General features: G+C 44.8%; 1 protein-coding gene across 6 annotated transcripts in view; it reads right to left on the reverse strand.

Annotated features, from left to right (window-relative positions):
* BBX (BBX high mobility group box domain containing) overlaps positions 1-23,252 on the reverse strand; it is a 198,788-nt gene that overhangs the window by 79,458 nt on the left and 96,078 nt on the right. For all 6 annotated transcript variants that reach the window (XM_033941025.1, XM_033941029.1, XM_033941030.1 and 3 more), the window contains exon 3: positions 762-932. In XM_033941025.1, the coding sequence (XP_033796916.1) occupies positions 762-923 (162 nt within the window). In that variant the 5' untranslated portion in view covers positions 924-932. The remainder of the gene's footprint in view (positions 1-761; positions 933-23,252) is intronic.

Below are 23,252 nucleotides of genomic sequence, written 5' to 3' on the forward strand. Positions count from 1 at the left end.
TCTCCCAGGGCCACTGGGAACCTCGAGCACCAAAATATCTCTGGATTTAGACAAAAACCCGAAAATAAGAAAAAAAATTATCACAGCAGATCAGAACACCTGTCTCAACTCACTTGCAGAAGGAAAAATTGAAAAGGGTACTACAGCCTCTGGCGAAGGAGGTAGAGTTGAAGAATGTAAATTTCATTCTTTTGCAACACAAAGCGCAAGGAGGGGGATATTACCTATAGTCAGGACTCCTAGACACATTGCACCAGAACTTTTAAGATAGAACAGAAGGTGATGGATCTGAGCAAAAAACAGTCTTATCTTTGCATGTATTGGAAAGTTGTTTGTGCATAAATATCATCACCACAAATGTTATGTACAAGAAATTTTTATGATACCAATATCTGCATTATAACATTCCAGCACATGTGCAGATAGATGTCTTGAGCAAAAGGTTCAGCATACATGTACACATTCATCTGGTATTTTGTCTTCATTAGCATACAATTCTGTTTCTTAAAATTTAATTAAGATTAGCATACTGCATTGGCGTGTAAATTACATGTTACAGTCAAACCAGAAGCTGTGTGTTCAACCATGCTCAGTTCATGGATTCAATGCACAGCTTTCTGCATCAGTCCCACATTCAGGTGCATACTCGTAGAGCTTGCAAAGTACATGAGATGGGAAATGGGCTTTTCTTTCACATATTCAGACTAAAATTCCTCCTAATAATAGAATGGATGCAGATCTGTTTGCAAACTAATCTTAACCTTGTCGAGGTCATCATCTTCTTCCTCCTCTTCTTCTTCTTCAGAGAAGTCAGGGACCTTCTTTGCAAGCAACGGGTGCCACTGCAGACACTTTCTCTTTGGTCGTTTTCCGGCTCCTTCACCTTCTGTTGACTGATCCTTATTCCTGGTGCTGCCTTTCATTACTATAACCTGCAAGCAACACAAGAAAAAACCAATGGAAAAAGTCACCTTCTGAATGGAACACAAAAAAACAAAGAAGTTTATTTCATTCTCCAGAATGCTCAATATTTTGACAAGATAGGGTTATATACATCAAATGAAAAGGGGACAAAAATACATACTATATTCATGCAGTCATTTATTCAGAAATGAAGATGAGATATAAAATTGTAGCTTTAGCTAAAATCTGTTATCAAGAGGATGTAGTCAACTACTGTAGACAGGATGCAAAGAACGGAGGAAAGAAGCAGGACTGTGGCTTCTAGAACTTAAGAGCAGCAGTTTTATTTGGACATTAACTTCAAAAATCAAGCAAAAAGCAGGGATGAAAACCAACTCCACTTGGGATTAAATGTCCAAATACATAAGTTTATTGCAGCATACCAATTAGACCTGACACGGTCTGTGTTTCGGCTTAAAAGCGCTTGCCTCAGGGCTCAAATCAATTTCCTATGCTGTAATGTTGTAATAAGAATAACAGGGTCTGCCAGAATCCTCAATTGTGACATATGTATCAAATGGCAGGGCAGTCCTGTCATTTGATATATATGTTGTAAATGAAGATGATGGCAGACATTGTCATTCTTATTAAAATGTCAACAGCATAGGAAATTGATTTGACCCCTGAGGCAAGCGATTTGAGTTGGTTTTCCATCCATACTTTTAACTTGATTTGTACACACTTTGTATGGACTTTTTGCCCTCCCTTCTTTGCTCTTTTCATAACTTCAAAAATGCTATGATAAAAATGCCATTGCAAGGTCATTTTTAAGGTCAGATTGCATGTCAGAAAGCATTTGCCAATAGACTTTACACTAAATTCTTAGGAAGAGAGGTACAAACAAAACCTACATCATCATATGTTTCAATTTCTATTACTGATAAAGGCCCATCTAGAAGATCCAGATCTCCTACAAATGTGCACCAAATAGCTGGAACCCCTCATCAGAAAATCTGGTGCTAACCAAATAATCTACCTTGTATAACATGCATAAGAGCCACAACTAAAAACTTTCTCTGCCTCCAACTTTCTGCCATTCTGGAGACAAAACAAACAGCACCTTTTGATTTCTCTCTTAAAAACACAACTTAATATAAACTGAAAAAAAGAGAAACTAATTAAACATTCTTCCACTGAGACAGAATGGGAATGGTCTGACTGAACTTCCCCATAAATCTTTTTCAGAATGATGCCGAGAAGGTTGTGACACTGTACATAACCTAAAATTTTGCTTTTTCACTTTACGTATAAAATTCTATACATATTAAAAATAATGTGTTAATCCAAGTGGTTCCAGAGAAGAAAAATTCATTTTAAATTTTGCCAAATGAGACTGTTTTGTTGCATAGGGCAGTAGAGGTTTTGAGATTACCGTATTTTCACTCATATACCGCGCACCCGTGTAAAACGCGCACACGGGTAAAGCACGCAGGAAACTGTAATTTATGTAAATAAATTTTTGTATACCGCGCATGCCGCCCCACCTCTCCTGTCGCCGCCCGACTCTCCTTTCGCCCGCCCCGACTCTCCTCTGGCCACCCCGACTCTCCTTTCGCCCGCCCCGACTCTCCTCTCCCCCTTGAAGTCCTGTCCCCACCCTGAAAGCCTGATGCCCCCCCCCGACGTCCGATTCACCCCCCCGCAGGACCGCTCGCACCCCCACCCCGAAGGACCGCTCGCACGCACTCGCACCCCCACCCCGAAGGACCACTCTGACATCAGAGAAAGGGCGGGACCGCCGGAAGAGGAAGCAGCACAGATGCAGGGCTCACAGAAGGGCCGGGACCGCCAAGAGGAAGCAGCAGGACAACGGTAGGAGCTTCTACATGATGGGGGGGGGGGGTTGGGAGGCTGTGGGGGTGCGAGCGGTCCTTCGGGGTGGGGGTGCGGGTGCGTGCGAGCGGTCCTTCGGGGTGGGGGTGCGAGTGCGTGCGAGCGGTCCTTCGGGGTGGGAGTGCGAGCGGTCCTGCGGGGGGGTGAATCGGACGTCGGGGGGGGTAAACTATGTAAGAAAAAAGTTGTAAAACGCGCTCACACGTATAACGCGCATGGTTATGCACGGTTTGTAAAATCGTGTATAACGCGCGCGTTATATGCGTGAAAATACGGTATGTTTTTACTTTAGCTGAAAAGTTTATACAAGGTGACCGAGTGAGAATACCTTCCACCTCCCTTCTCATTACAGATGCAAGAGTTCCACAGATTCAAGATGAGAGAGTCCAGTATTCTCCATGACAAATCCACCTGAGTTATGCAGTGCTATGGAATTGGCCTTTTCATTTAACAGACTTTACTGGCTCATTAGCCAACTAGGCAAGCACTATTTTTACTTTGTTAATCCATCTTTCCAAATGGTACTCAAAATCTGCTTAAAGTATTAACAGTAATTCAATAATCCTCTAAAAGGGATCAAGTAGGTACTTGAGGCAAAGAAAAGATTGAGAAGATTCTCTAATATCACCAATGGGCTACTGCCGCAGCCATAAATGTAATGATTTAAAAAAGATGAGTGATAACGATCGGCACATGCACAAAATAGACCACGGAGAGGAATAAATATGCACATGTGCTGGGTCAAGCTACGCCGCAGGAACACATATTGTGTGCATGCCTTATTGGAGCACAATCTATGCACGCCATAAGAGCACATCACTATACTATATGTAAATGATGTATTTTTTAAAATTTTATGATGAGCCACAGCCAGAAACGCACACCTGAGATGCATTTTGCACAGTACCGGCACCCCCAGATCAGCTGGAAATTTTTGGTCAAAAGCAGGCACCGTGCTTGGAGAATCACCTGCCGATGATAAAGAATTGCCTGGAGTGCTCGTTTAAATACTGATGAGCTCATTTTACTACCATTTTAATATTAATTACCTCATTGTAATACATTCACATGGCAAAGTTGGAATCTGCCAGGAAGCTCGGAAAAGACAACGGTGAGTCATTTTGATAATCATCTGGTAAAATACCGCCAAGCTAAACTGGCTGGAGCTGGTTTACTGACCTTTGTTAAAGGCAAGGTAAGTTTTGAGAATCTTCCCCTAAGTGACTTTCTCAAAACCACAAAAACATGTCAGAATGTATGACAGCAAAGGCCCATGGAGACCAGGATCCCATGTCAAATCCCACCAATAATAGAGCTTTAAGTTACCATTTAATTCTGAACTATAAAAACATTTTTTTAAATGTGCATTTTATGAGGGTAGGGGTTGTTATGGGCAAATTATAGATATATAGCTATTATTTTTCACTGCCTCACAATAATTCAGGACAAGTAATAATCAAATATATGATACAGGCAGATTGTTAAATCACAATTATATGTTTGTAAGTGTTGCCAATCTAATGTCATACTGCTCTAAAGAGTTTACAAACTAATCTGGACAGACATATGTAATTTTATGGTGAGTGGGAGTTAGGAGCTGAAAGCAGCCTTGAAAAGGTGGACTTTTAGCTTGGAACACCGAAAGGGGTATAAAGGATTTGTCTTGAGTGACCAATGCTTCTTTTTTCTTTTAAATAGTTCACTGGCAAACTCCTCTTCCTCATTTCTATAGCACTACTAGATGTACGAAGCGCTGTACTATTTATATGCAGGTATTTTCTCTGTTCCTAGTGGGATCAGCCTCTAAATTTTCTACCTGGGCAATGAAGGGTTAAGTAAGTTGCCCAATATCACAAGGAGATGCAGTGGGAATTGAACTTAATTCCCCAGGATCTCCGTCTGCTGCACTAACCATTAGGCTACTCCTCCACTTACTATTTGTTGTTAACTTGCAGCATCAAACAGGCAGAAAATTATCCCTACAGTGTGGGTGTCCTTTTAGCCTTCTTCTTCTTTTTTTTTTTTTTTTTAAACAAACACAAAAATTAAATCAGCAGCATTAACATGCAACCAAACATTGTTGGCTTTACTAAAAGGTGCTAGAGGTCCCCAGCATGAGCCGGCAAGTCAAAAGCTCCGATGCTCATAGGAATTCTATAAGGGAGATGCTGTTCACATTTCAACTCAATTTGTTTAAATGTCATTAACTAGATCAATGCCAGGGAATCTGAAGTTGGCAAGTATATGCCTAATATAAAAGGAAAACAAAACGAAAAGAGAACTTGTTTACCTTTCTTAGTGAATCTGGTTGAACAAGATGTCTTGGAGCACGTGCTGAAAAGCACAGTTACTTACCGTAACAGGTGTTATCCAGGGACAGCAGGCAGATATTCTCACACATGAGTGATGTCACCGACAGAGCCCCGGTACAGACACTTGAAAAGTGAATCGCAACTTTAAGTTTTAGAAAGTTCGCGATCAGCCCGCGCCGCACATGCACGAGTGCATTCCTGCCCGATGTAGGCGTGCGGTCCCTCAGTTAAGATAAGCCAGCTAAGAAGCCAAACAGGGGAGGTGGATGGGTTGTGAGAATATCTGCCTGCTGTCCGTGGATAACACCTGATACGGTAACTGTGCTCTGAACCAGGACAAACAGGCAGCATATTCTCACACATGGGGTGATCTCCAAGTTATCTAGAATGGGATGGTGGGAGAGTTGGCCTTTAAGGTGCAGTCCAGTCTGAGCATAGCAGAACGACATACAGACCACTACTCAGTTGGAAATCGTTCTCTGGAAACAGGATGCCCCAACTTATTAGGATCAAATGAGACAAAAAGTTGAGGAGATGTTCTATGTGGCTTTGTCCTGTCGATGTAATAGGCCAAAGCACGTTTACAGTCCAGAGTGTGCAGTGCCATTTCTCCAGCATGAGAATGAGGCTTAGGGGGAAAAAAACCTGGAAGAACAATTGACTGATTGAGATGAAACTCTGTGACCACTTTTGGTAGAAACTTAGGATGCATGCGTAGAACCACTTTATCATGGTGAAAAACTGTGAAGGGTGGATCTGCCACCAATGCTTGCAACTCATTGACCTTCCTGGCAGAGGTGAGAGAAATTAGAAAGACAACTTTTCATGGGAGAAACTTGAGATGAGCCCTGATCATTGGTTCAAATGGAGGCTTCATTAATCTGGAAAGAACCACATTAAGGTCATAAGAACTGCATCTCCGGATCAGACCTTCGGTCCATCAAGTCCGGCGATCCGCACACATGGAGGTCCAGCCAGGTGTACGCCTGGTGTAATTTTAGTCACCCATATCCCTCTATGCCTCTCGTAAGGAGATGTGCATCTAGTTTGCTTTTAAATCCTAGAACGGTGGATTGCGCAATAACCTCCTCTGGGAGAGCATTTCAGGTGTCCATCACTCATTGCATGAAGCAGAACTTCCCGATATTTGTCCTGGATTTGTCCCCCCTTAGCTTCAGTCCATGTCCTCTTGTCCGTGTCTCATTGGACATTGTAAATAATTTTTTTTCCTGCTCTATTTTGTCGATTCCTTTCAGTGTTTTGAAAGTCTCGATCATATCCCCTCGCAGTCTCCTTTTCTCAAGGGAGAACAATCCCAGTCTCCTAAGTCGTTCCTCGTAGTCCAAGTTCTCCATACCTTTTATTAGCTTCGTTGCTTGTCCCTGCACCCTCTCCAGCAGTTTTATATCCTTCTTTAGGTTGGGAGACCAATGTTGGACACAGTATTCCAAGTGTGGTCTGACCATTGCCCTATAAAGCGGCATTATAACTTTCTCCGATCTACTCGTGATTCCTTTCTTTATCATGCCTAACATTCTATTTGCTTTCTTTGCCACTGCCGCGCATTGTGCCAACAGTTTCAGGGTCCTATCTATCAGTACACGCAGGTCCTTTTCTTGTTTGCTCTTACCCAGAGTTGCACCTCACATTCTATACTCGTGTTCCTCGTTCTTTCTGCCTAAATGCAGTACTTTGCACTTTTCCACATTAAACTTCATCTGCCATTTCTCCGCCCATTTCTCTGACACAAGTCACTCTGGAGTTCCTCGCTATCCTTTTGCGATCTGACGACACAAAGCTATGCTGGGCAATATAGAAACATAGAAGATGATGGCAGAAAAGGGCCACAGCCCATCAAGTCTGCCCACTCTACTGACCCACCTCGTTAAGTCTGAGTGTTAATGACCTAGTTCCTTAACTCGACCCCTACGAGGGTCGAGTTAAGGAACTAGGTCATTAACACTCAGACTTAACGAGGTGGGTCAGTAAAGTGGGCAGACTTGATGGGCTGTGGCCCTTTTCTGCCGTCATCTTCTATGTTTCTATATTGCCCAGCATAGCTTTGTGTCGTCCGCAAACTTGATGATCTCACTGGATGTTCCTTCTTCTAGGTCATTGATGAAAATATTAAATAAGATGGGCCCAAGTACCGAGCCCTGGGGCACACCGCTAGTCACTTTCTCCCAGTCTGAGAACTTCTCATTTATGCCCACTCTCTGCTTTCTGTTCTCCAGCCATTTGCCTATCCATCTTAGTATATCTCCCTCTATTTCATGGCTTTGCAGTTTCCTGAGAAGTCTTTCATGTGGAACATTGTCGAACGCTTTCTGGAAGTCCAAGTATATTATGTCCACCGGTTCTCCACTATCAATTTGTTTGTTCACGGTCTCAAAAAATTGAAGTAAATTTGTCAAACATGATTTCCCTTTCCTGAAGCCATGTTGACTGGCTCTCATCAGGTCATGTGTATCCAAGTGCCAGACTATGCTATCTTTAATCAGATCACTGGAGGAGGTTTGAGAGGTGGTTTCACATTTAAAAGTCCTTTCATGAATCTGGAGACCAACAGATGAGCAGTAAGAGGTTTTCCTCCCACTGGCATGTGAAAAGCTGCAATAGCACTGAGATGGACACTGATGGATGTAGATTTAAGTCCAGAGTCAGACAGATGAAGTAGTTAATCCAACACCCAATTCCACTGACAAGGAAGTTGGATCATGATGATGAAGGAGACACCAGGAAGAAAATCTAGTCCACTTTTGTTGATAACATTGTTGAGTGGCTGGCTTCCTGGAGGCGTCAATAATATAGCGAACAGGCTGAGAAAGATGTAATTCATATGAATTCAGCCTGAGAGAAACCAAGCTGTCAGGTGTAATGACTGCAGGTTGGGATGTAGAAGTGATCCTTGATTCTGAGTAAGCAGAGTAGGAAAGATTGGTAGAGGAATTGGCTCCCTGGTGCTGAGCTGAAGTAGAAGGGAGAAGCAATGCTGATGGGGCCACCGAAGAACAATGAGAATCATGGTGGCTGACTCTTGCTTGAGTTTGAACAGAGTCTTCAACATGAGGGGAGTTGGAGGGAATGCATATAGAACAGGCCCGTCCAATCTAGGAGAAACGCATCGGCTTCCAGACAGTGAGGAGAGTAAAGTCCGGAGCAAAACTGGGGCAACTTGTGATTGTGGGGAGTTGCAAATAAGTCCACCTGAGGAGTGCCCCATTGAGTATAAATGAGATGGAGAGTTGAGAGTCCATTCATGAGACTGAAGAATTCTGCTGAGGTTGTCTGTCAGAGAATTCTTCTCCCCTTGAATGTAGACACAGCCTCTAAGAAAATGCTGTGAGCCGTTGCCCGAAGCCAGATTTTCTGAGCCACCTGACATAACAGAAGAGAGCCCGTGCCTCCATTGCCACTTGATTGGCTGTTTGAAAGAGGAGGACTTGAGGACTAAAGAGGTGCTGGAAAGCTTTGAGAGCATAATATATTGCTCTGAGCTCAAGGAAATTGATGTGAAATTTCTGCTCCCTGGCAGACCAATGACTTTGTATTTGAAGGCCCTCCAGGTGCGCCCCCCAGGCATAAGGAGATGAATCCATTGTTATCACCTTTTGGTGAGGGGAGGGGTGTAAGTGAAAAAGAAGAACTCTGGATAGATTGGAGGAGGTCATCCACTATTGAAGCGACTGCTGAAGAGATGATGTGACAGAAATATGTTGAGACGATCTGTCACTTGAGACCACTGAGAAGAAGGGCCCACTGAGGAATGCGAAGATGTAACTTTGTTAGTGGAGTTACATAAACTGTGGAAGCTATGTGACCCAAGAGAACAATCATGTGCCTCGCAGAGATGGTGTGCACCTTCAACATCTGATGAGAAGAGTGTTCAGGCGCTCTGGAGGGAGAAATGCCCTCAGAGTAGGATCGAGGATAGCCCCAATGAATTGAAGATGTTGAGTCAGAATTAGGTGAGATTTGGGGAAATTGACTTTGAATCTCAAAACTTGTAGGAAGGTAATAGTCTGAGATGTTGCCAGAGCCACCTCCTGAGATGACACAGTTTTGATCAACCAGTCGTCCAGGTAAGGAAAGACTTGAAGACGTGGGATCAGAGAAATGCGGCCATAACAATCAGGCACTTCGTGAAGACTCTGGAAGAAGACACTGTAAGGTCGAGCCCCCCAAAATGTAAGGTTGTAGGGGTTATGTGAGGTGCCCTTACAAACGCCAGGTCCCTCACAGAGGATTCACCAGGAGGTAGACTCAAATGAGAAGCACAGCCAGAGATGATGGCATAAAGAATATATTCTAGAAATAGGCTTACAGAAAAGCAGTCTTCATAAACATTACAATTAAAGAGAGAGCAAAGCAGTTTCCCTGCCTTACAGAGTCCAGAGAGAAGCGTGAAGTTTCAGGGAGAGGCAGAGAGAGAGAGAGAGAGAGAAAAGGCAGATGGGGGGTGATGGTCTAAGCTTTGGGTTCCCAAGATACAGCAAGAGGAGGGGTGATGTTGCGAGGGGGCTTTTATAGCTTAGAATCTTATTCTAAATATAGAATCTATTGAACTTCACTAGAATCTATTGAAGTTAAGCATCCCCATCCTTAGTAAACTGTCTGAAACAATGGTTAGTTTCACTGACCAGGAAGGGAAGTGAGGTATGCTAGACTGGAGAAGAATAGACTGGAATCAAATGTAATTTCCAGTATGCCTCTGACAATGCTGTCCATCCTAAGCATCAGACATTAACACTTCTTCTTAGCACCTCTTAGCTGCAAGTTTGTTTGTTACTTTTTAAGCATGATTTAATTAGGGCTGTTTGAAACAGTCTGCCTGGATGCTTTCTGTATGTGAATTTTGTGCATGAGCACTTAGGGTCTATCTGCATCAACATCCCAGAGTCAAATTGATATAATTTCCCATAGGTCTTTGCTGACACTGGTTAAGGCAACCAAAATGTTGATTGCTAGCAATGCTATGCTGACAGACGCCAGGCCGAAAGGAAGAACCTTGTATTGGTAATGACGTCCATTCACCTGAAACTGAAGGTACTTGAAGCCTGATGAATTGGTATATGCATGTAGGCTTCTTTGAGATCCAGAGCCAGTCATTTTGGTCCAGAAGTTTATAAAGAAGGGCAAGGGAGAGCATCCGGAATTTCTCTTTGACTAGAAATTTGTTGAGGTCTCTGAGATTCAGAATGGGTCGTATACCTCCGGTCTTTTTCGGGATTAAAAAATACCGGGCGTAGAATCCCTGACTTTGCTGATTTAAAGGAACCTCTTCAATGGCATTGAGAAGGAAGAGGGATTGAATCTCCTGAATGAGAGGAGAAGACTGTATTGGGTCCAAAATAGACTCTCTTGGAGGATGATCCGGAGGTAGGGTATGGAAATGGAGAGCATACCCCTGACGAACGATGTCTAAAATCCAGAGATCTGTGGTGATGAGCTCCCAACGATTTATGTAATGCTGAAGCCGTCCTCCGATCGGCTGAGGTAGCAGTTGGAGAATGAGAACTGTGGCTATGCTCCTGAGGCTGTGTGGGCCTTTGTTGAGCAGCCTGTTTAGGTTGCTGGCATGGTTGCTGCTTCTGCTTCCTAGGCTGAGAAGGAGCAGGCTTAGCCGAAAATCTGCACTGGTACGAAGAAGCTGGCTTGAAGGTACAGGGCGGTTGAGGCTTCTTCTTTGGGTTTAACCAAAGTGTCTCATCTGGTCCCATGAGCGGATAGCGTTTAAGTAGTCGTATCCGTTGATGGACCAAAAAGCTCATCTCCTGAACAGGGAGCATTGGCCAAGCGGTCTTGGTGATTTACAGAAACACAAAACCAGGCAAGGCGTCTCATGGCCACCGACATGGCAGCTGCCGTGATGTAAGTTCAAAAGTATGATAAGTAGTGCGAACCATATATTTCCGCAATTGAAAAGTTGAAGCAATGAGTTGTTGGAATTTCGATTGCTTACAAGATGGAATATACTTTTGAAAAGATGCAAGTTGTTTGACCAAATATTTCAGGTAAAACGAAAAATGGAAATTATAATTACCAGCTCTGTTGGTCAACATTACATCCTGGTAAAGACGCTTACCAAACTTGCCAGGAGGTACAGTGCATAGACACTAGTCCCCGACAATTTCTTTAGAGTGGATTCAACCACTAAAGATTCATGGAGGAGCTGTGATTTAGCAAAACCTGGAATAGGAATCACCCTATACAAAGAGTCCAGTTTTTTAGGAGCCACTGGAATGGAGAGAGGAGTCTCGAGGTTCTTATAGAAAGTCTCTCATAGAATATCATGGAGCAGGAGCTTCAGCAAGTCTTTAGGAGGCTGGTTATAATCCAGAGCCTCCTAGAACTTCTTGCTGTGCTTGGAATCTGCTTCTAGCGGGATGGAAAGATGGAGTAATTTAGAAAAAGAAGACCGCTCCATAAAAGCAGAAGGTCTTTGAGGCAATCATTGAGGTGTATCTGAGCCAGAAGAGTCCTCATCTGCAGTAGAGAGTGGTTCCTGTTCTGAGTCTCCAAATAAATCCAAATCCTGTATGGAATGAGGATGGTGTAGAAGACTTGGTGTCGAAACCTCGGGATGCTTGGTCTTATGAGAGTGCTTCCAATACCGCACCGGAGTAACCTCTCTCGATGTTTGAGTCGAGGACGATTGGTGCTGCGTAGACGGATCAATTGACTCCCGTGTCGATGGTCTCCGCACCGGTGGAGCAACAGTTTGAGGTGTGGCCTGTGTCATTTGTTGATCAGACTGAACAGCCTGGAAAGTCAGTGTCAAAATGGCCTGGACAGCCGGTGTCGACGTGGCCATAATCTTGAGTCGGCACCAACATTTGAAAATGCTCACCCAATTCTTCCTGAAGCAAATTGTCAATCTTTTGCTTGAGGGAGAGCACTGGTACCACAGGCTTTTTAGCCGGTACTACTGGTGCTGTGCACTGATTCAGTGATGAGGAGGCTGATATCAAGGCACTCACTGAAATCGGGACTGGATGCTTACGGGACTTTTCAAGGTCGGCATGACTCGACTCAATGTCACTTTGACCTGAGTCCCAGATGGGGTAGAGGAAGGCTTCTTAGCCAGCTTACCCGCTGGAGGTTGTGACACCGGAGATGTTTCTGCCGGTGTCGCCTTGGTTGGTGTTGGTGTTGGTAGTAATGACGGCTCCTCCTCCATAGCGAACAAACGTTGAAGAATGTGGTTTTTCAAAGTCCTTTTTTGAAGTGATGAATCAGTACAGGATTTTGGATGGTGCACAGGCCCTAGACACTGGAGACACCAGCGATGTGGATCAGTCACAGAGATGGGCCGAACACAGCAAACACACTTCTTGAATCCCGTCTGCGGGTGTGACATCGATGGGAAGACCGCCTTGCCGAAATCAGAGGCCAAGGTGGTACAACACCAGGCCATAAACCCGTGAGGGATAAAAAAAGAGATTTTTTTTTTTTTAACCGAAGTAACTAACAAAAATAAAAGAGGAAAATAACACGAAAATGACTAAAAAGTCACTGATGCGAGAGTGGGAAGGCAAAAAAAACAGCCGTTGAAATGCATCTTCTTAGTTCCGTGGAAACTAAGAAACTGAGGAACCGTGCGCCTACGTCGGGAGGGAAGGCACTCGCACATGCGCGGTGCGGACTGATCGCAAACTTTCTAAAACTTAAAGTCGCAATTCACTTTTCAAGTGTTCATACTGGGGCTCCGTCAGTAACGTCACCCATGTATGAGAATAGCTTGTCCTGGAATAACACCTGGGATTCTTGGTGAATCTGGTTGAACAAGATGTCTTGGAGCACGTGCTGAAATATTTTCATTTTTGGAGGCAGTCCCCGGTTTATAAACGCCCGATTTACATTGGACTCGTACTTACGAACTGGGGTCCTGCTTCTCCCTTCATGTGCCAACGCGACCCTCTTCCTTCCTTCCATGTTCCAACATGCCCCTTGTCCTCCTCCTCACTTGCCTCCCTCCTGCAGGTGTTGCCTAATGTGGCTGACTCCCTTCTCTCCATCGTACTTCTCAAAGCTGTGGCTGCGGTTCCTACATAGGGCCTGCAGCTAAATTGGAAGCCTTCCCTTCCTATCCCAATGCACCTCTCTTCCTTCCATGAAGGGTTGCTTTGAGACATCCGCTGTGGGAGCCTCCTTCTTAACCTGAGACTATTTGTAAACAAGCATGTTAAAAAAATAAATAAATAAAGGAGTAAAAAAGGTTAAAAGTGCACATGTGAAGGGCCATTTTCAATATGACGTCAAAGTCCAACTGGTCCCAAAGGAGCAGATGATGATGTATAAAGTGTCTCCTGTTGCTACTGGAAGGGGGAAACTGCTCAGTGGGATATGACTTACAAACGATGGAGTCTCCCGCTGAATGCAAGAGATCCGACAGGTCTACCCAAGGTTGTGGCACCCACAGGTATGCTCCTTCCAAACCCTTGACCAGAGAATCCAACACTTCAAATTCCAGGTTGTTCCCCAGTCTCTTATCCCTAGCTAGCTTCTGGGTCTCATTAGGCCCTATAAAATGGGAACTGGCAGGAGTCAACTTATTGATGGGCAGAAGCGATCTTCAATCTTTCAAACATTACAGAGCATATTTGATTTTGTTTGTGAAGTACACATCGCTTGTACCTCCAAATGAGTGAGAGCAGCATTGTCCGGGCATTTTTATTGTGGCTGTTTCTCTTTTCTTCTAAGCCCACATTTCAACATGCTCTAAAGTGAAACTCTTTCTTCTCCCCCTCCCAAGTTCTGGATGGGCAATATACTCGGCAGGCAGCAAGATCTGTATTACTCAGCTGCCTGCTAACAGTTAAGGCCTCTATGTGCAGCTATTGGTTCAAACTAGAGAATGACACGGTGGCGGTTTAGCCGCGGGTAACCCGCCAAAAACGGGGAATGAAAATTAGCAGCCTCTGCGGGGACGGGGACAAGGCCATCACCGCCCCGTGGAGCGGTGAATGGTCTTGTCACCGCAGTGAGGCATAAAGGATCGTGCGGTTCCCACAGCCCCCACCCGCCCACCCGCACGCCGGCTCGATCGTTTAACCAGCTTCCTCTCTCCACCTCACCTTAGTTTGCTGGCTTTCTTTTTCGGCGACCGGAACGCTTTCAAAAGAGCCGCGCATGCGCAGCTGCTCAGTATTCAATCTTCTGCTCTGACCCAACCGGAAACAGGAAGTTGCAGCAGAACAGAAGATTGAACTTTGAGCAGCCGCGCATGCGCGGCTCTTTGAAAGCGTGCCGGTCGCCGAAAAAGAAAACCGGCAAACTAAGGAGAGCTGGAGAGCAGTAGCGTACCAAGGGGGGGGGGGAGGGGCGAAAAAGGTAATGGCGCCAGGCCTTGAAGCACCGAGGCAGACCGCTTCTCCCCCCTCCCAGCCAAACCCCCGCTGACCCTCCTATCTCTCCCCCCCCCCTCAAGTGAACCTTTCCGACCCTCCCAGCGAAAGCAGCAAACCTCCCTCCAGTAGCGTCGGCTTTCTCCTCCCTCTGCCGCATCACTGATGACGTCATCAGTGACGCGGCAGAGGGAGGAGAAAGCCGCGAAGGAAGTTTGCTGCTCTCACTGGGAGGGTCGGAAAGGTTCACGGCTGGGAGGGGGGTCTGCCTCGTGCTCCATTACCTTCTTCGGGCAGCAGCAGCGTTTACAATTCGCTGCTGTTGCCGGCTTCAGGCCTTGTTCTCTGCCGGGTCCTGCCTACTTCCTGTTTTCATGAAGACAGGTCCTGACAGAGAGGAAGGCCTGAAGTGGGCAACAGCAGTGAATTGTGAATGCTGCTGCTGCCCGATGAAGTTCAGGACATCTGGGAAGGAGCAGGGAGAAATCGACTGCTGGCTTGGGGGTGAGGGTAGGGAAAGAATCGTGGAAGTGGAGAAATTGGCACGATGGCTTTGTGGAGGCTAGGGGGAGAGAGAAAGAAAGGAAAAAATAAAGAGGGGGGGCCAGGGGGAGAGAGAAAGAAAGGCAGAAATAAGGAGGGGTCAGGGGGAGAAAGAAAGAAAGGCAGAAAGAAAGAGGAGGGCCAGGGGGAGAGAGAAATAAAGAGGGAGGCCAGGAGAAGAGAGAAAGAAAGGCAGAAATAAAGAGGGGGGCCAGAGGGAGAAAGAAAGGCAGAAATAAAGAGGGGGTCAAGGGGGAGAGAAAGAAAGGCAGAAAGAAAGAGGAGGGCCAGGGTGAGAGAGAAATAAAGAGGGAGGCCAGGGGAAGAGAGAAAGAAAGGCAGAAATAAAGAGGGGGCCAGAGGGAGAGAGAAAGAAAGGCAGAAATAAAGAGGGGGTCAAGGGGGAGAGAAAGAAAGGCAGAAAGAAAGAGGAGGGCCAGGGGGAGAGAGAAAGAAAGGCAGAAATAAAGAGGGGGGCCAGGGGGAGAGAGAAAGAAAGAGGGGGGGGGGGCAGGAGAAGAAAGAAGGACCAGAAGAAGGACCAGAGACTCATGAAATCACCAGACAAAAAGGTAGGAAAAATGATTTTATTTTCAACTTAGTGATCAAAATGTATCCGTTTTGAGAATTTATATCTGCTGTCTATATTTTGCACTATGGCCCCCTTTTACTAAAACGCAATAGCGGTTTTTAGCGCAGGGAGCCTATGAGCGTCGAGAGCAGCGTGGGGCATTCAGCGCAGCTCCCTGCGCTAAAAACCGCTATCGCAGTTTAGTAAAAAGGGAGGGGGAATATTTGTCTATTTTTGTATAGTTGTTACTGAGGTGACATTGCATAAAGTCATTTGCCTTGACCTCTTTGAAAACCCGTGGAATATAAATGATAATTAACATTTTCTCTGCGTACAGCGTGCTTTGTGTTTTTAAAATTTTATTGTTGGTAGATCATTTTGACTTGGCCACAAAGGTAAGGGGGAGGGAGGGAGGGGAGCTGCTGAAAGACATCTAGTAATCCTTGCAGGCTTGACTGTGCAGGGAATTATTTTTGTAAAATCATGTTTTGTTATGTGACTGGCATTATCTAGACTTTAATTTCTATGAATGAATAGAATGAAAATGATATAAAATTACTTGCTTGCGGGGACCGCGTGTTCCGGCTCACACAAGGAAGGAGGGGGTGAAAGGGAAAAAGTTTCTCTTCCTTGGAAATAGATTCTGAAGTGACCTCATCAAAGAAGACCAGCACCAAATGTACAAGAAATCCCTTAAACAATGTCAAAAGAGCCCAAAATAGAAAACTGCTACTGCCTTGAGACTCCATTATTGAAGGAATCAACTTGAAATCACAGAAGAGACAGGAAAAGGTTAAATGCCTCATGGAATCCTCAGGTACAAAACACAAACCAAATTGTGAATGAAATCAGAGCAGACAGTAAGAATTATAAAATTGATGTCATTATCCATCTGGAAAAAAAGGCGTACTAGAAATAATGCCTCAGCAATACAATTTTCAGAAGTTCTATTTGCTCATGGTAAGGGAGAAGAGAGACTGCTAGTGATGGTGGGGGGACTGATAGAAGATATGAAAGAAGGGTGGTAGAAAGGAACAGATGGTAAAGGAGGGAGGGAAGGGTGGTGGTGGAAAGGAATAGAACAGACATTGAAAGAGGGTAGAGAGGAACAGACCCTGAAAGGAAATGTGGAAGGCAGAGTGGGGAGAAGATGCTGGAAGGGAAGAAGACAGATGCCAGACTATGGGGGAGCGGAGGGAAGAAGATGGATGCTAGACGGGGATGGTGACGGGGCGGTGAATGGGATGGCAGTGGCGGTGACGGGGCGGTGAAAGGGATGGCGGTGACGGAGTGGTGAAGGGAACGGCAGTGACGGGGTGGTGCAGAGGATGGTGGGCCGAGGACGGTGCAGTGACGGGGGACAGATTTTTTCCCCGTGTCATTTTCTAGTTCAAACTTCAACCTCTCCCAAGGTCTCACTAAAATAGAAAGCCTTTTGGGGAACGAAAAGGAAGATAACACAAAAATACATAGTACAATAAAAGTGACTATTTGATGCCTCCAGAGTTTCTTTTCATAGTTGGGGATAGCTGGATTGTTTATAAAAGGCCTCACCCCAGTGCATTAATGAAAGCAAGCTAGCTGGTAATTAATAACTCCTCAGTTGTGAGCAGTAAAGAATACATTACAGGCCTGGTCAGTAATGAGTATTCCTAACCTGCTCTGAATTGATGGTTTACAGTTGACATACTGTGAATAAATGGGAGGCTGAGAGCAGGCAAGAAATTTATGGTGAAAACCTGTGTCATTCTGCAGAACAAATACTCCTTCAGACAGCTTGACTTACATTCCAGGAACACTTATTCTCATTATACCTTTTAAGATGATTTAAAATAAGCTGACAACATTTTTTGCTCTTGCTTTAAAACACACAGGTACTTCACAGTCTGAATAAGCACCTGTGTTAGATGTTCTGTGGTCAAAGGAACTGTCACCATACGCACCTCATGCCTTCTACAACTGGTATTAAGCAATTTGGTTTTACCCTTGCAAATAGTACATCAAAATCTGATTTCTCTCTTTAAGATTCTGTTCAACAAAAGAGAGAGATTTATCAAACTATGTGTGTATTATGTGTGGGTGTTTTATCCCATTTATAACTACGGTAACAGCAAGACCTGTGTGCACCAATCCTTACAGAGGTACAGTAGGTTTTTGGGTGGGGCAAAGAACCGACTTCAAAATAAAATGTATGATTCCAAGAGGGAAGTGACTCATAGGGCACTTGGGAGAAAAAAAATGAAGGAAGGAAGGATTTAACAAGTGCTGTCTAGAATGTTACACTTTTCTTGGAGGTGGTACTTGGGGGGGGGGATATTCTTACTAAACTTTTCTCCACGTACCAATATTAATTAATTAAATGTTCTATACCAATCTCCTAAGGGAGCTCAGAATGGTTTTACATGAATTTATTCAGGTATTCAAGCATTTTTCCTTGTTTGTCCCAGTGGGCTCACAATCTATCTAATGTACCTGGTGCAATAAATGTTAATATTCACCACTGAGGTTTTTAAAAGAGGGGAAGGGGGCATTTTAAGACATATGGCCCTACCTTAAATGCATCTTTTTAAACCTTCTGAAGATCTGTGACATGTACTACTACTACTATTTATCATTTCTAAAGTGCTGAAAGATGTACATAGTGCTGTACATGATCATGACATGTAATAGACAGTCCCTGCTCAGAAGAGCTTACAATCTAATTTAGACAAACAGGACATATAGGGGTTGGGGAGTTTCTCACAGACAGAATGGTAAGATGAGCATAGGTATCATGGTGAGTGGAAGTTAGGAGTTAAAAGGCATGCTCAAAAAAGTGAGCTTTTAGCTTGGATTTAAATACTGCTAGAGATGGAGCTTAATGTAATGGCTCAGGCAGTCCATTCCAGGCTTACGGCGCAGCAGGGACACAGTCTGGAGAGAAGGGTATGGATAGGCATTTACCATCAAACCTCTCTCCACACCCATAGGAAGATTCTCAAGTAAGCCCAAGTCCCTATTGCCAATAACTGGCTGGACCAAGAAAGGGGTGGGGCTGTATCAAAGTCAAAGCCTGTAAGAATTGTTCAAGAGCCCAAAACCAGAACTCATTGTTTTAGTACTTGCTAAGTGTTATGTAGTCCATGGGTATATAATGGGCTGTGCACTAATCATTAGCGTGTGCTATATCCATTAGGACTCCTTAATACAAAAAGACCCCTTTAGATGGTAAGCCATCTGGGAACACGGAAATACCTAGTATATCTGAATATAACTTGCATTCAGGTACTACTGAAAAGGTGTCAACTTAAATCAGTACACTTTGATATGCCCCCGCATGCCAGGTAAGCAACTTCTGGAATGAATCCGTCTGTAGAGACAAGACAAACGGGCCAAGAGTACATTAATGAACCTTTGCCCAAGGAACCACCCTCTATGGCTGCTACCATCAACCCCAGCACCTGTAGACAGTGTCCAGCTGTAGGATCTGGCATCGTCAGCATTTCTGAAATATGGCACAGTTTGCATGGTTCAGGAAGAAAAACACAGCCTTCTGCTGTGTTGAAGCAGACTCCCAAGTACTCCAAGGATTGTGTCAGCTCCAAGTAGCTCTTACGAAAAACTGATAGTCCACACCAGGTCTTGCAGTAGGTCAGGGGTAGGGAACTCCAGTCCTCGAGAGCCGTATTCCAGTCGGGTTTTCAGGATGTTCCCAATGAATATGCATGAGATCTATTTGCATGCATTGCTTTCCATGCATATTCATTGAGGAAATCCTGAAAACCCGACTGGAATATGGCTCTCGAGGACTGGAGTTCCCTATCCCTGCAGTAGGTGAACAACTTGCGCCATTGCTTTCTCACTAGCGGTCTTGGACTGGGCTCTGATCTGCCAATCGTTCAAGTAGGGGTACATCTTGATCCCCGTCTTGCTTAGGAGTGCTGCTGCCATGACCGTTATCTTGGCGAAATTGCAAGGCTCTATTGCCAGACCAAATGGGTGCGCCGAGAATTGGAAATATCTCACAAGAGCATTAAATCTCAAGAATTTCTTGTGGTCTAGAAATATGGGAATATGTAAGCAAGTCTACATTAAATCCAGAGAGACTAGAAACTCCGCCGGAGCTACCGCAGTTATGACCGAATCAATGGTCTTGATCCAGGACAGCGCTGCATTGACTGACTTCAGATCCAGGATGTTATCTTATCAGGTTGCTAAATGAGAAGGAAAGTTTGGCCCCCTGTATGGGTTTCCCAGTCTTAGCCTTTAAGAAAAGGTTGCGAGCAGTCGCTCAAGTCTAAATTTTCTGGGAGAGAGCCCATGCCTCCTTACTTGTTTATGTAGTACATTGCTACTTGATTGTCTGTATGAAGGAGGAGGACTAGAGGACAGAGAAAATGATGGAAAGCCTTGAGGGCATAATACATCGCTCTGAGGAAATTGATGTTAAATTTTCATTCCCTGGCAGTCCAAAGACTTTGGGTCTGAAGGTCGTCCAGATATGCCCCCAAGCATAAGGAGAAGCATCTGTCGTGAGCACTTTGTGATGAGGGGGCAAGTGAAAAAGGAGACCTCTGGAGAGATTGTAGGAGATCATCCACCATTGAAGCGACTGCAGAAGAGATTATGGTAGAGATATATGCTGCGAGAGATGATCTGTCGCTCGAGACCACTGAGACGCAAGGGTCCACTGAAGAGTGCAAAGATGAAGCCTTGCTAGTGGCGTCACATGCACAGTGGAAGCCATGTGGCCCAGAAGAACCATCATGCGTCTTGCAGAGATGGATTGAAGAGAGTACATCTGTTGGCAGAGGTTGACGAAAGCGTTCAGGCGATCCAGAGGAAAAAACACCCTCATGAGAGTGGTGTCTAGGACAGCCCCAATGAATTAAAGATGTTGAGTAGGAATGAGATGAGATTTGGGGAAGTTGACTTTGAATCCTAGAGCCTGGAGAAAAGAAATGGTTTGAGACGTTGCTTGGACCACTTCTGGAGATGAAACAGCCTTGATCAACCAGTCGTCCAGGTAAGGAAAGACTTGGAGACCATGCAATCGGAGGGATGCGGCTATTACAATCAGGCACTTCATGAAGACTCTTGGAGAAGATGCCAGGCCGAAGGGAAGGACCTTGTACTGGTAGTGACGTTTATCTATCTGAAAACAGAGGTATTTCCTGGAAGCCAAATGAATTGGAATATGTGTATAGGCTTCCTTGAGAACCAGGGAGCATAGCCAGTCATTCTGCTGTAGAAGTGGATAAAGCAGGGCGAGGGAGAGCATCTGGAAATTATCCTTGACTAGAAATTTGTCGAGATCTCTGAGATCCAGAATGGGTCTTAGTTCTCCCGTCTTCTTTGGAACTAAGTAGTAACGGGAGTAAAATCCCTGGTGCTGCTGAGAAAGAGGAACTTCCTCGATGGCATTCAGCAGAAGGGATTGAATCTCCTGGAGAAGAAGAGAGGATTGTGCAGGGTCCAAAGCAGACTCTCTTGGCAGATGATCTGGAGGCAGTGTGAAAATGAAGAGTGTAACCCTGATGAATAATGTTTAAGACCCAGAGGTCTGATATTATGAGCTCCCAATGAGAGATGAAAAGTTGGAGAAGGCCTTTGATGGGCTGAGCCAGAGGATGGAAAATGTTGACTGTGGCTATGCTCTGAAGAAACATGTCAAAAAGGCTGTGCAAGTTTTTGGGGAGCAGCCTGTTGTTTAGGTTGCTGACGAGATTGTTGTTTCTGCCTTCTAGGTTGAGGTTGGGCAAGAGCTGCAGGCGGTCTGAAAGGACGAGGAGGTGGAGGCTTCTTTTTAGGCTTGACCAGAGTGTCCCATCTGGTTTCATGATCAGATAACTTCTGCGTAACTGTGTCCAAAAAGTTCATCTCCAAGACACGGAGTATTTGCCAGTCGATCTTGGTGGTTAACATCAAGTTCTGAAACATGAAGCTAGGCCAGATGTATCATGGCTAAGGACATAGCTACAGCATGGGAGGTAAGGTCAAATGTGTTACAAGTAGAATGTACCATATATTTTCTTAATTGAAACAGATCAGAAATATGATGTTGGAACGCAGGATGCTTGCGTTCTGGAATATATTTCTGGAACAGTGAAATCTGTTTAATCAGGTGCTTGATGTAAAAGGAAAAATGGAAATTATAGTTTCCAGAGCGGTTGGCCAACATGACATTTTGATAAAGGCATTTGCCAAATCTATCTATGGCTTTGCCGTCTCTACCAGGAGGTACAGATGCGTAGACACAAGCCCCTGTAGATTTCTTCAAGATGGACACTACTAATAGGGACTCATGAGGAAGTTGAGGCTTGTCAAAATCAGGTATAGGAACCACTCGGTTTAGAGAGTCTAATTTCCGAGGAGCCACGGGAATGGAAAATGGAAGCTTCCAGATTTTTATAGAAAGTTTCCCGTAAAATGTCATGATGGGGAAGCTTGAGTAGTTCCTTTGGCCGTTGATCATAATCTAAAGCCTCCAGGAACTGCTTACTATGTTTAGAGTCAACTTTAAGTAGAATGGAAAGAGCTTCAGATATTTGACAAAGAAATCTGGAAAAGGTGGACTTTTCAGAAAAAACAGGAGGCTCCTGAGAAGAACGCTGAGGTGAATCAGAATCAGAAGAACCCTCATCATCAGATAAGAGTGGGTCCTGTTCAGAGTAGAGAGTTGCGCGGGGACAGAAATCCCACCCGTCCCCGCCAAAATCCCACCCGTCCCCGTGAGGAATCCCTCCGTCCCCACCCGTCCCCGTGAGGAATCCCTTCGTCCCCACCCGTCCCCGCGAGGAATCCCCTCCGTCCCCACCCGTCCCCGCGAGGAATCCCCTCCGTCCCCACCCATCCCCGCGAGGAATCCCCTCCTTCACCATCCTTCCCTATAAACTTCAGAAATAGTTATTTTATTTAATTATGCTACTGAATTAAAGGCTCTGGTAGAGACCCATTTACAAATAAGCAAAGAGACTTTATTAATTTGGAAATATTAATTGGGAAGAATACATACTTTGTAAATGGGTTTCTACCAGAACCTCTAATGTAAATATAAAATATAAATACTCAGCTGATGAGAACCCACAAACTGTCAGCTGAGGACTTCCTTTGCAGTTGGCCGGGGGTCCCTTTTGCCAAGCTTGGCAGGCAGCAGTAGCATCCCTGAGTCACAGATGCTGGCACCTCAGTGGCTCATGGATGCTGCCAGCGACTGCTGCGCTTGGTGGAGGGGAGTTCTGGCCATCTCTAGAGGAGGTCCTCTGCTGGCGGTGCTTGGGGATCCCCACCAGTCACAGCAAGGGTCAACAAGTACTTCAACACTGTAGAAATAAAACCAGAAATGCATTTCCTTTTCTTTTGAACACAAAACAAAGACATCTGCCATATACATTTCCCAAAGCTAACATATTTTAGTCAATAAATTCTGTTTTTTACCTTCGTTGTCTGGAGACTTATTTTTCCATAAAGTTGGTCCCAGTTTCTTTTTTCCGCTTTCCCATCTTCTGTAAATTCTTCTGTTGCTGTCCATTGGTTCCCCCTACCATGGTCCAGCATTTATCTCTTTCTCATCTTTCGTGCCTGCCCACCAGCCCCATGCCCAACATTTCTCCTTCTATCACCCCTCTCCAACACTATGCCACATCTCTCCCTCCATTCCCTTCACCACTGTCCAATATTCCTCCCACTTGCATCCCTTTCAAT

Source organism: Geotrypetes seraphini, chromosome 4 (genome assembly GCF_902459505.1).
Source record: "Geotrypetes seraphini chromosome 4, aGeoSer1.1, whole genome shotgun sequence".
Taxonomy (NCBI): Eukaryota; Metazoa; Chordata; class Amphibia; order Gymnophiona; family Dermophiidae; genus Geotrypetes; species Geotrypetes seraphini.